General features: G+C 38.1%; 1 protein-coding gene across 1 annotated transcript; it reads right to left on the minus strand.

The window, feature by feature from the left end:
* Positions 1 to 101: 101 nt before the first annotated feature.
* LOC145434671 (E3 ubiquitin-protein ligase XIAP-like) lies at positions 102 to 8978 on the minus strand. Its single transcript, XM_080312015.1, has 3 exons — positions 7366 to 8978; positions 6679 to 7057; positions 102 to 245 (listed from the first exon to the last, which is right to left on the minus strand). The coding sequence occupies exons 1-3, from the start codon at positions 8976 to 8978 to the stop codon at positions 102 to 104; spliced, it is 2136 nt and encodes a 711-aa protein (XP_080168141.1).
* Positions 8979 to 14447: the final 5469 nt, after the last annotated feature.

Here is a 14447-nt window from a genome sequence, read left to right on the forward strand (position 1 = left end):
ACGCATCTTCTCCGATCTCCATCATGGTATGTCCAGGACATATTTGGCAACCGTACATTTGGGTACTTTCGTCTCGTGCATCTATTTCGAACCCGATTTCTTCAACTCCCTTGATAATGAAACGATTCTTCTGCGTATCTTTCCTTGATTTTGCAGTCGTCTTCGTCGTCTCCTTTCTTCGTTATCTTTAACGTGAGCTTTGGCGGGCATTGTTCGGCACATTTCAACCTCTGGTTCACTGGTCCCTGCTGAGCAGTGATTTTTAGCGCCGGATTTCTTCTTATCTCTTCTATTTCACTTCATTAAGCCCTAGATTCTATCGAGGGGAGCAGTCATTCGGGACTGTCGAATAGAAATTTTAGAGTTGGTACCACCAAGTCGTTTTTTTAATGCCAATAGAATGTCCAGTCCATCTCGATATTCTCATGCCATTTCATCACTCCACCCAGTCTTATTATGGTCTTATTGAGAGCAAGTCATTAAGTTCTCGGCATGTTTTCCAGACGCTCTTCTTGTCATACAAGTTTTAGATACACTCGATGCGCACAGAGAGGACATTAAAACACACACATATCAGAATTTCGCGTCATTTGCTATCGTAACGTTGTCACAATACAATAATTCGCATGCACGTACTGATCATGGTGCCATAAGTGCACTCGTAAGACACATCCATTTCGTGAAACGAATGTGCAAACAAGGCGGGTCTTATTCTAATGTCATACTCAATCATCGACACATCAGTTTCGAAAAACGAATGTGTGGACAAGTTCAACCATGGGTTACTTTTCTAAGGTCTTTATTTTAGCAGTACTGGCTTGAGGTATTCCTAATGTTATAGGCCTATTATTTCCGGTTATAATGTTCATTTTTATTCAACTTATGTAGTTCCATAGCCATTCACGACGTAGCTACGTTGTAAATCGCTATGGTAGTGCCCTAAACGTTTTGTAAAATCTGTCCGTCTTACCCAGGATCTAAAATCAAGGTACGGAGCTGTATCCATTGTGGATATCGTCCTTAACATTTTGGAAAATCTGTCCGTCTTATCCAAGATCTAACATCAAGGTACGGATCTATATCCATTGTGGATATGGTCCTTAACATTTTGGAAAATCTGTCCGTCTTATCCAAGATCTAGAATCAAGGTACGGATGTATCAATTTTAGTAAGCCTTAACGTTTTGGAATATTTGACGGTCTTCTCCAGGGTCTAGCACCGAGGTACCGATATATATTAATTATAGTGGCCCTAATCGTTTTGGAAAATCTGTCCGTCTTATCCAGGATCTAACATCAAGGTACGGATGACTATTGATTACAATAGTAGCCCTAAACTTTTGGAATATATTTCGGTCTTCTCCAGGGTCTACCACCGAGGTACCGATATATATTAATTATAGTGGCCCTAATCGTTTTGGAAAATCTGTCCGTCTTATCCAGGATCTAACATCAAGGTACGGATATATATTAATTATAGTGGCCCTAATCGTTTTGGAAAATCTGTCCGTCTTATCCAGGACCTAACATCAAGGTACGGATATATATTAATTATAGTGGCCCTAATCGTTTTGGAAAATCTGTCCGTCTTATCCAGGACCTAACATCAAGGTACGGATATATATTAATTATAGTGGCCCTAATCGTTTTGGAAAATCTGTCCGTCTTATCCAGGACCTAACATCAAGGTACGGATATATATTAATTATAGTGGCCCTAATCGTTTTGGAAAATCTGTCCGTCTTATCCAGGACCTAACATCAAGGTACGGATATATATCCATTGCGGATATGGTTCTTTTTGTTGCCATCTTGTTCGACGCAACGCTTCTAATATCTTTTCACCTTTTGGTTTGTCAAGCATTCTCATTAGGGTCCGAGCCCAAGTCCAATCCAACTACTTCCTCATGGTACACACGACACATGACGCGTGTCCATTTAAACTACTTCCTCGTGTTACATACAACATGAGTTGAGTTTTTGCAGTAGCACTCTGGCTGTCAACCGGCTGCATGTAATATGTGCGGTGACAGTTCTCGGCAGCTCACATTTGAGCGCAACACCGGCTGAATAAATAAACAGCCACTGATAGCGCCCAAAATGAAGCAACCTAGTAAAAGCCTAGAAACCTATTGCCCCCCACAAAGGCATTTTTTTCATTGTTTTATAATATTTTTTTGTGAAAATGATTTTATACTCCGTATAACTTTTATCTTTGATTTTCGCTTTCGTAATTTTTTATATATTATGTACATGTTTTAGAATCTATTGATTTTATAATTTTGTTCGCATTGGGTTTTCATTTTTTTGGATTTTTTTCTTAGTGGGTATTATACTATGATGCAATGCGCGTATATACACAATTTAATATATCTCTCCACCCCATCCTTCCCCCCTTTTTTGACAGGGATTGTCAACAGTCACATTCCTTTCAGCACACTTACAACGTGTCAACTGGGAGGCGAGGTCTTCCCATAGTTCACCAAAGTGTTATACTGGATAGGAAGTGCCGAGAGACGTGCTCATCATTTATTTACATTACGCCATCACGTGAGCACCTGATAGGCTTAATTTTCCCCATTAATATAAACCGTCAGACACTCAAAAAGAAAACACCTCTTACCATTTGGTAAGTGCCAAGCGGTGCCATTGGTATCCATCGAGTGAGAGGGGTGCCGAGAGGCAGGGATGGGAGAATGTCTTCTACATAGATTTACATATGCGAGTTAGATATAGTCAATAAAAGTAAATTTTATATCCTTATGAAATTCTTGATGTATTGTGCGTCCGTCACGATCGCGAATTCAAAAAATTTATAATATATAAGCAGCAATTTAAAACACTTTGATGTCTCATAGTTATATCACTAATATCTCGCGGAGCCGACTGTAGCGAGGACTAAGAAAAAGGAAAAAATATAAGTAAATTAGAAACTCAAATATAATTAGTAGATTAGCAAAAACATTTCATAATGAAAATAGGGTGATTTTTCACGGGGCAGGGGGTCTGGGAATGTTATCCGCTTTTTGTTACTATCTTCTCCTTCTTATGACGATTATTCGGGTTGACGAGCGATCGCAATTGGACCACACTAGTCTCGTAAATGATTGTGGCGTTAAAACAAATCATTCACTACAATGAGCGAACCTAATTGCATTTGTACCATCCGAATTAATATAAACATTTTGTGTAACAGACAATAAATGTAAAGCAGACTATCACTGAAGACAAAACATGTTCTATACTTATTCGAAAATTCATTTTTGTATATAAGGTGGAAATTGAGCAGCTTGCATTCGAGTAATTGAACTATCCGTAGTCCCCGAGATGTTATTTCAGGGTCACACTTAGCGATTCAATCACAATACAATGTCCTTTACTTTCTGGAACTTAACATAAATTTTGTGTATCGGTATAATAAATCCGTGTATATAATAAATGAAATACAAGAATACAGCTTCTACTTCAGAGCTATTCTCCAGTTACACTGCATTCTGACTCAAATTCTTTTTCCGTTAAGTTTAGCTAGACAGGGATGCCGAATTATTACGTTTGTCCTAATTCCCTATCAGCTATAGCCTTATTAATTTAGTTGTCCCGGCTTGTCTGGCAGTCTAAACACTACCAGTCCGTTTCCATATTTCAAAAGATGGATAATCAACAGCAATAAAAGGGTGAACAAAAACAACAACAAATTATGACACTACTGTCATAACACATTTTAAAAGTGTCTACAGTTGGTTAGCATATTCTCGTATTAACGGGAATGCAACGTCAAGTAATTCTTCCGTTGAAAGTAATAATGCAATCGGAGATGTTACGTCTAGATGAGGAATACGAGACGAAACTACATTCTCATGGATATGATCACTTATTGGATGCAGTCCCACGACGAATGTATACCAACAATATTGAGCACTTTCAAATTGTTCCAACACTAACATTCTAGCGACTGCACAATGTTTATCATATATTGCCTTCCATAAACTGTCCGAGGGGGGTTTTCCGAAGCATTTCTTCAAGTATGTAGACATTGTTGCTTTTATAGTACCCATTGATGAAGCTGCCCATTCATCAAAACTCCTGTTTTGATATTCCGCTTCAAATATATCAAAGTATTCATTGATTTCTTGTTTTGCCTCTTCTACCTCCCAAGTCTTTACCGTAATAGTTTCATTAGACATATTCGATATGAGTTTTAGGCACTAAACACAAAAGATCTTATGACTCTATGGCTCTATGACTATGACCGATAGGGTTTGCACGAAAGATTATGTGCATCTACAAATGAATCACGCATACTATGTATGTTGATGACGCGTTTTAGCTATTTTGTCTTACTTAATGGTACGCCACCCATGGATTCACTTAGCATACATCTCAGTCCAGTCTCGTGCCGTTTTCTGATAACGATCGAAATTATCTCGATACATCCTGGCACTTTCTTCATCCATTGGATCATCAGGATTCGGAGAAGCCAGAAGTGAAGAAATCGATATTAATATCATTACCAAAGTCAAAACTGGAGACCACTTATCAGAGAGGATGTCGATGCAAATTGTACCCTTTCGACTTATATTTGGATGAAAAATCTTCGTATTGAATGTAATTTTAGGTGGTTTGAAGGGATATTCCGTGGGGAATTCAACTCTCATATGGAATGTCCCTCCATCGTACGGTGTTTCTGGTGGTCCACACAACATCGCATGCCAAACAAAGATATCTGATTCATCGAAGGGCCCCGCTTGCAAAATTGCGGGATTTGTTTGGATTTCTCGAGCGATTTTTAGTCGTTCGAAATGTAGTCTTTTCTTCGCCATTCGACGTAGTACTATGCTATCAATTAATCTTATATATGCAAAAAAAACAAAAAATGGGAAGATAGGTATTACCAAAACAATCTTCTGTCTATCGCATACATATCACGTGAAAGACTTGCAATAGTTCTACGCGAAATGTGCCAATCCTCGTCAACATTAACCATGGCCAATATATAGAGTAGAAATACATACAGGTAGTATGCAGGACTTTCCCCAAACTTTTCCTTCACAATACGTTCCAACATTTCGTTAGCACATTTCAGTTGTTCTCTCACCTCCTGGTCCCGGTATAGCCAAACGAGGAAATCCTTCAATACGAATTCCATGTCACTAGCTGTCATAGTCGGAAAGTTTTTCACTTTTTCTCTTATCCGTTCATGTACAATCCCAATCCTCAGCCATGCAACTCTGCTGTCAGGAATTGTAGGATATGGACATGGTTTAAATTTGTTGCGATCCAATCCCTTTCTTTGGGGATCCTTGAGTACATATGAATAATTCTCACCATATACTTCTAGCATTTTACTTTTGTAGTTTCCTTAAATATATAATTCCTGGTTATAAATGACCCACCCTTTTAAATCAAACATAAACAATCAATTTTCATCCAAACGTACGTCTAGAACTCAAAACATGTTTAATTAGGTTCCAAATGTGCTCCTATCCATTGTATTGGGAAATCATCTTTCATGGGATGCATATGGACAATATGTTTGTACCAAAGAAATTTGGCTTCTTTATAGTTTCCCAGAGTTATGATCGCAATTCGATTATGTTCTTCAATAGCGGCTTGATATCCAAAAGCTTTTCCTTGTAAGGACAATGAATTCCTATAAACTTTGTCCACGTACGGCGTCAACATTCTGACAATGTCGTTCGGTCTTGTCATAGCCCATCTTGACCACCTGTCGGATATTTCTACGTATTCTTCATAGTATTTACAGAACATACCAAAATAGAATTTAAAATCATTTGCTGCCGATTCATGTTCAATCTGTATCCATTCCCTTTTACTTATAGATTTTCGAGGCATACCTCTCAATCGTGTAAAACAACAATTTTTGCAAAAGCGACTTCTAAAATCGGAATAGCAACAGTTTTAAATTCTCGTTTAGTTAATAGTAACGCCGTAGGGGTTCGCAAATTCATTTGCGGTAAGCGTTCATCCACAAACTCTTTGGGTAAATATTCGTGAGCTGGATGCAGCTTGAAGATGAGTCCGAACCATGTGTATTGGGCCTGATCAAAATTTTTCATAACAAAAACACGAGCAATTTCACCGTGAGCGTTATAAAGCCTATCAAGTAGTTCGGGGTTTACATCCGCAAAACATAGGTGTAGATATTTAGCCAATAATTGTTCAAATTTTTCTTTCGGAGTAGCTTTCCATTTATCAAAATTTCGATGATGATATTCTTGCTCGAATGCATCTTAGTATTTGCTGATTTGTTGTTTAGCTAGCGTAATTTCCCAATTTTCTAACACACTAGTCATCTTAATACAACAAAATCACATTGAAATCATATACTCAATATCACAAGTAAATGATTCGTAAGAACAAGGATGAATAGTATAATTCTGCACTGTACATGTTCTGGTCGTAAAGTTTCTTATTGTGCCTCTAAGTCCCAAATCATCTTGACAATGCCAAAATTCAGATTTATTTATCATTATATCATCAACATTTCCAAGAACATCGTAGTAAGATGTTTTTGGAATTATGGTATCCGTTGCCTTGGATATTGCCCCCCTCAGTAATTCATATATCATTAATCTTCTCCCGAAATCTTCCTGCAGATCACGAGTTGAAAGTATGACATTTATCATATTATTAATGCTTTCCAGATCTTGCGGTGATACATGAGGGTATAAACCTTCCGTCACGAACAATTTGTTCTTGCTCAAATATGGTATCTCTTCATCATTCATTCCAGGTCCATCCGAATCCAAAATTTCTTCCAATGTCTGTTTGAAATAAGTATGATCTCCTTCATATTTGTCATCAGAATCACTCTCCCGCCCATCCATATCCGGCCAATACTGTTGTACAGGGGAATGTATCATCCAATCCTCTCGTTCCACGATCAATTCCCAAACCTTATTGAGAAAGTCTTGTTGTTGGTTTTGATCCTTTCCCGTAAGTTTACGAATATCAATGGCTTTCAATGATTCATAAATTCTGCGTATGTTACGGCAGTTTTGTTCGACAGCATCCTCGACTTTCAAAGTGTGACCATACCTGTCACGTACATTTTGAAATTCTATCATACTAGTACCCATTTCTCCAAAACTTAATAACAAAAATTTTAGAATTGAAACAGCCATCCCAGTACACCATACGCACTCAAAACTGCAGTATTCACTAATCACCTCTTCAAAATATGAGCACTAACATATTAAAATGTTATTTTTGCTAGGTAAACTAGCAATATACCAGCCTAGCAACAAGATTAATAGTCCTGCCTGTCCCGTCAAGCTCTATACACTTTGATTTTCTCGCATATCTTTACATCACAGATGAGGCATCGTTCTACATTGGTCGCGCACCTTTCACAAGAACATAGGTGTCCGCAGGGTATGAAAGTTACTTCACTCCTGTTTTTCCTGCATTGTTGACAAAACACAGTCTCTTGTACTTCTTTTATACTTTTGGCGAGATCCTCTGTAGAAATAGATTCCGATATAGCTTCATTCTTCATTCCTTCTCTGGCACTTATGTCACTATTTTTTTCAAGGATATTAGTTACTCGATGGTTTGTCGTTTGTGGATTAACCGATGTAATACTTGGTGTCGTAAGTAAGTCTTGAATAATGTCCCTTAATTCACCACGGAAACCATTGTCTCGTCTGTTGATAGCTCTTTCTATTTGTCCTCTCGTAAATCCCATATTTTCCAATTGCATCCTTTTTCCGTATTCTTCAAGCGAGCTTGTCATGTTTCGACGTCCCTCGTCCTGTAGCTCGTCCAGACATATCCCATTCCTTATCGAAGGTCGATTAAGATTGGGGTGTTCATTCTTCAGGCGCAATACGAAATCAACGCCTTTCATTTGAAAAACGTACTCGCAACCTGGGAACCACTTAGCATGTTCTGTCCATGGTTCGTCGTTGTAATCCCAATTTTGCAAACCTCCGTTACAATAGAAACACTTTGTCTTATCTGCATTTCCAAGGAAAAACAGACCAGCTCTCGCCAACTGTTCAACTGGCGCAAGAATTCTTTGTCTTGGCCATTTATCGTTAAAGGAATCTATTCTTTGTTGCAACGTCATCATATGTGAATTTATCGGATATAGGCAAGGAAATCGTTCAATCAACCTAAGCTGTTCTTCCGGTGAAGGTTCCGGCGGTTCTCCAGTATTAGTCGTTAACCTCTCAATTTTTTTTCGAATATTGTCATCCGCTTGATTCCTTTCAGATTCCGTCATTGGTACATTTCCCGTATAGTCGTCGTTTACAATCCTGCACTTGGCAAAATGTATTTGATGTTGTTCGATTATATTATCAGTAGGTGCCCAGTTTCGAAGTACTCCCGAACACGAAAAACATTGTGTTCTATCTAGGTTTCCAAGATAGAAAAATCCTTGTTTGGCTAATTCCCCCACCAAATATGGAGCAGGGTAGGATGGCCATTTGTCAAAGGTTTTCCTCCTCTCGAACTCACTTCTCAAATTCATGGTTCGCAGTAATATCTCATGTTCTCGGTCACAAATATTAGCGAATATGGTTTGTGGTAATTGATGCTCCAGCTCTCTGGTAGTTGTTCTTCTTGTATCCCGATCAGACCGAGTTCTTGTGAAGTTAAAGTTACCCCTTATGTGTCCAAAAAAAATCCTCGTAGAACAGTTCGAAATAGTCACGTTGTAGCCCTCTCGTCCCGACACCATACTGCAAGTAGCTTCATGCCAACGATTGTCCAAGACATCGTCTTCAATGTCCCAGTTTTCCACGCAAATGCCGCAGCCAAAGCACTTTACTATATCTTTATATCCCGTCCAATAAAAACCCGCAGCTGCCAGATAAATCGGCATTACAGGAATTTCCTTAGGATAATGTTTGAACGTTGCAAGTCTATAATTTTCCACCCAATGATTCCCAGGTGGTATATAGGTACAGTTCTGACCAGGAAGATCGCGATCTCTGTTTGTACGGACCCCCATATTTATTTTTTTTCCTTAAATTCTATTTTTCGGTGTAGTAGTACATGGCAGAACAGGCATTCATCTATACTAGGTCGAGGTGATGGTCTCTCAGGTGAATATACCTTATTTACTCAATTCCATCATAATCATACAATTGTTCTGTACACAACACGGAGACAAGATAAATAAAAACATTGCACAATAAAATATCTCAAACTTGTAACAAGAGACTCTCTAACAAAACTTCAACAACATTTCACATTCAACATCTCATACCATTCTCCTTGTCTCACCAGGTGGTTCTAATCAACATTATTTTTCATTTGATATTTCAATCTAATGGAAGAACGATAATAATATACAATTTTTTCATAGTTCACGATTGATATGGCCCGCATTCCAAGTGATTTAGCAATCTCCATGGGTTAGAGGTTAGGCCGTCGTTTAATCATTTTGACAAATGAACACTTAATAACGAGAATTTCGGTAAACAATGTTGGAATTTTCCAAAAATAGGTTCATTGACTGAGCGTTGCTATTAACTCTTTTCGAATATATGTATATATATCCATCCATTGCAACAGTTTTCGAGTCCAGTATCAAATACCCTTTCACTCCAAAATTCGTTTGACTATGCCAAGTCCACGCGGAGCTAGCACTTCTTATATGACTAAGATCGTTTGTGCGTATCAAAATATTCGTATATTTCATCACTACTCCACGTATCACTTCATATATTACTTGCCTTATTCCTGAGGGAGGTATCCTTCTGATTACCCCTAGCAGAGTTTCCGTAATTATAGCCCACGAAATTTCATCCGGCTGTATAGTTTGTTCCTTCCATACTTTTATGCTTTGTCGCTGTGATGAATTCTTTACGATGGCAGAATCTTGGGAGTCGTCGGAGTCCGTATCATCGAACGTATCTGAGTCCAAATCGTTCTCTGTTTCGTCCTTAATCGTCCAATCTTGGGTTTTACAGATAGAGCATGAATGATGCCTTTTATACCAATTGTTTTCCTTTCCGAAGAAGGTTTTTAGCGCATCGGTTATTGATACAAGACACCGTGGATTTTTTGTTACCTCAATTTCATCAAGTTGTGTTATCAGATTGCGAAAAATGGCAGCGTTATGATTCCGTATATCGTCTAAATACATTATGTCACTATGAACACAAAACGAAAACGTAACAGCAATAAAGGATTCAGTGTTATGTACGTGCACACTAACACTCCCATAGTACTTATGATACCAAGACTGTACTTGTGCTAGATTGCGTTGCAACAATTATTTTCAAACAAGCCGCATCCGTACCAATATCAACCGCTTTTTTATTTTTTATTTTTTTTTATTTTTATTTTTTTTAGTTAAGGAAAACAAAGGGCATATGAAATAGGATACTTGACTCCGGTACTCAAAACCGGCTGCTAACTCTTTAATATATACAATTTCCATCTTTAGTCAATTTCCAAGATAGAGGCATTCATGTTAAACAAATTTGATACTTTCAACAAATGCTATATCCAATATTACAATGGTCTGTAATGAGGTTCACTCGCAATTATTTCCAAAAATCTTGGAAATCTTTCTTCTAGTGCCACTCGTCTTTTCCAGAGCCACTCATGCAAGTATTGGGGAATAAGTGATCGAGGTACACCGCACAATCGTCTGATAGCAGACTTAAAAAAATTCCAAGAAGCCTCAATCAGCTGCGTATGCACACCGTCTTCACTAACATAGGTCTTATGGTGGTTCACTACCGAGTGTTTATAATTCATACCCAAACTTTCTAATTTGCGATAGCTGGCAAAAGAATCGGTCCATATTGTAGATCCCTCTTTTACATGCTTCATAATTATCTCTGACAATACCGAAGCTTTTCTTCCTTCTTCAGGTACCAATTCTGCAAACATTTCACGAGTTTCCACATCTATTCCGGCCAAAACCCATCGCTGTCGTATCGGTCTTCCGCGGGGATTTCCCGGTTTTCGCTTAGCCACAAAGGTCTCATCGATCTGGCATACGTGGGATTTCCCGTGAGATTCACCGCCTATTCTGGTACCTCTTCTCTTCATTTCACTTGAGCATACTTTTCGAAGTTTTCTGGACCAATTTACCAAAGTTCTTTTGCTGACATTCGCTTCGAACGCAATCTGTCGCTGTGATACATCTATTGTCCAAAGATAAACAATTATCACAAGGTTAGCGAGCTCTATTCTACTTCCCTCAAACAACGATCGTTTCCTTATAGACACTGTAGTATTGCACCTGGAAGTAGAACACCTCCATCTATATCCATCCCTCAACCATCTACATTTTTCTTCGATCATTGGTTGTTTGCATTTGGAACATGTAGCTTCACGAGCAAGTAAATGGCGTGAACGCAGAAATTCTATACATTTTCGGCCACTTGAGATGATACCCAACCGAACAAGATGAAGCAGATTGTCCCTTCTCCGGATTTTCTTACATTTCATTTTCAATTTATAAAGTATACACTCCAGTATAACGTAGATTCTGTATATACAAAAAAATGAAACAATGAGCGTTTTTAGGCAGGCACTTTCAAAGCCATAAATCGGCAATCGGCTTCTTTTAACGATATTGCACGTGTTTGTGCATACGCGTAAATCTGAACTTCCGGAAAGATCACCCATACTATGAGATCCCGTTCAGTTTCCTCATTTCTAAGAAAATCCTTCCAGTCTGGGTTTACCCTTTTCAAGTCTGTAACCCATTGTATCCCGATATCTGCGAACGCCATTTGAATAGGTCTTTCAGGATAGAGGCTTCCTGCGTAAATCTCCTCCCACTCGTTTTCATCAAGATGTTTCCCAGTCCAATAGTTGTCGCATGTTGGAATACCATACTTCTGTTTCCAAAATCGTAGTCGCAGATTGGATTCATCCTTCATTACATTATACAAATGATTTGTCAAGGTGTATGTTGTCATGAGGAATTTCAGCGATTGTAGCCCATAATCGATAAGTGCTTCCTTTTGGGGTATCCAAATTGGATGTTCTGTCTCCGGATCTTCACAACGCAAACCCAAACACATATTAATGGTCCCAGCTATGTTATTACTATGGGTTCCTTATACAAACACACACCATATAAGTTGGATAGAACAAATCACACCCAATAAATCAAAACCCTATCATCGTTACTCAAACTTTACAGTAATCGAAATGTGACCAGACACCCAATAATGGTAACTGTTTGTTTCGAATGTATAGTCATAGCGAGGGATGGACTATCCGTCACTTCATAAGGCGAGTATGATTGTTTCCGCCAAAGAAAACTTTCATATGACGTTCCGTTAACATATTTTTTAAATTTTAAAACCTCTAATTTTGGTAATTTTAAAAGTAAGGAATCGTTAAGAGACTGAATATAATTACAACTGAGATCAAGCGTGTGTAGACCTTGGAACGATGTATTGGAGAAAAGAGAGAAAAATTGTACGTTGTTATATGACAATGTTAGTCTCTCCAGGTTAAACGAATATTGTAACACTGTCATTTCGAACTCAACCAATTTGTTTCCATCCAGGTGTAACGTTTCCAGTTCTCCCAATCCTCGAAAAACCCCTCGTTTTATAACCTTTATTGCATTTCTTGATAAGTCCAGTATTTTTAGACGATACAGGTGATTGAAGGCTCCGTCTTTTAACTCCTTTATCACATTATTATCCAAATATAATTTTTTTAAATTTCCCAACATTGCAAATGTCGATTCGTTAATTTGTTCCAACAAATTGCTGCTGAGATACAGACACTCCAGTCGTAGCAGCCCAAAAAAATTTTCCTTCCGAATTTGTTTGATGTAATTTCGCATCAAGTTTATTTCCCTAAGCTTTGCATTATTACGGAAAGCAGCTCCTTGAAGTATCTGGATTTTATTCCAACCACAGTGCAATACTTCTATGTTCTCATATTTTTCCAGTTGATCTCCAGTTAATTTCCGTAGACAGCTGTCGTTAATGAATAGTTGTGATGTATCTCTACAAGACTTTGCCAGATATATCTGGTCAGGGTCTGGGATTCTTGTATAAATCGAATGGTCGCACCACAGGATCAAATTGCTTCCCTGCATGCATTCAGGATACAGTGAAGTTCGTCTATCATACGGCGTACACTTTGATCTTTCCATTATCCCTGAATCGATTGCGATACAGACGCCAAACCAACATATTATTACTCTCATATTGTTTGTTTCGTTAGTAACTTATATAATCAAACATAAGACCATTAATACCCGTTCAAAATTTGCACCAATGAATCAGTAAACCCATATTTTCATGCTGCATGGAGCAATATAAACATCAACTTTTCAACCCAATATCTTCATATATACACCTTCTTTAATGTCGATCCTTACTCTGATATCAACTAATCAATATCAACACTACTTCCCTCATATGGAAAAGGATGTATTTCTATGCGTCTTATCCTTTCTGTTTGCCAATGAATTGAATTCGAATATCCTTTTAGTCCCAAATCGTTTTGACAAGACCATACTTCAACATGTGGTGGATCTTTACAACTATCTCTTTCATCATACACATTTTTGGAAATTCTAGTATTCGTAGTTTTTATCACGAGTCCCCTAATTAATTCATACAACATGACTCTTCTTCCAAAAGAGATGCGTTCATTCATTCTGATTGCAAATATGTCATTAATCACATGACAGAAAGCATTTAATGTTTCTTGCGCTATTTCGTCATCTAGGGATACATCCACCGGTCCAAAGTTCGTCTGCTTAACCCATTCGATCTGGTCTGTAAGTAATTCCCATACCTTTTCTTTTACCATCAATATTCTAGATTCGTCATTGTAGTATTTTAGATCCCATTTATCCAATTCCTCATATACGCCATCCAAAAGGTACCAGTTTGGTAGATTATTATCAACCTCAATATAATCGAACTCTAACATTCTATTTCCACTAAAACATCTTAAATTTTAAGATAATTTAATTCGATATATACAGTTCATAGTATTATAGAATCTATCCACAAGCACTTCACAACATATTCCGTATACATTTAACTTTGTCAAATATTCATATTCATTTGAACAATAAATCAACAAGAATAATCAGAACCCCGGCGCCGTGGCACAAGGTTTCAGCTCCTGATTCCCGACCAAGGGGTCCTCGGTTCAAACCCGGGAGTGAGCGTAGGGCAATACGTACTTGCTCCCGATGTTAAATGATACAACAAGCCTTTAGACCCAATTTGGAATTCTTCACTTATAATTTTTGTCAAGCGTTTTCATACCAGCTCAAACCCAATTCCAATCCGACCACGTCTTCATGGTACACTTCATATTTCGCGTTTTTCAATCTACTACTTTAACACTTCACATCCATAGCGAGTTAAGTTGTCGCTTTGTGCAACTCATCAAATAGTACTGTTGCGGTCAATCTGCTATTAGTAGCGTGCGCGGGGACAATTCCAGACAGCGTACAGTCGAGCGTAAC

Source organism: Botryllus schlosseri, chromosome 2, assembly GCF_051294905.1.
Source record: "Botryllus schlosseri isolate E-star chromosome 2, Bs_hap1, whole genome shotgun sequence".
Classification (NCBI taxonomy): Eukaryota; Metazoa; Chordata; class Ascidiacea; order Stolidobranchia; family Styelidae; genus Botryllus; species Botryllus schlosseri.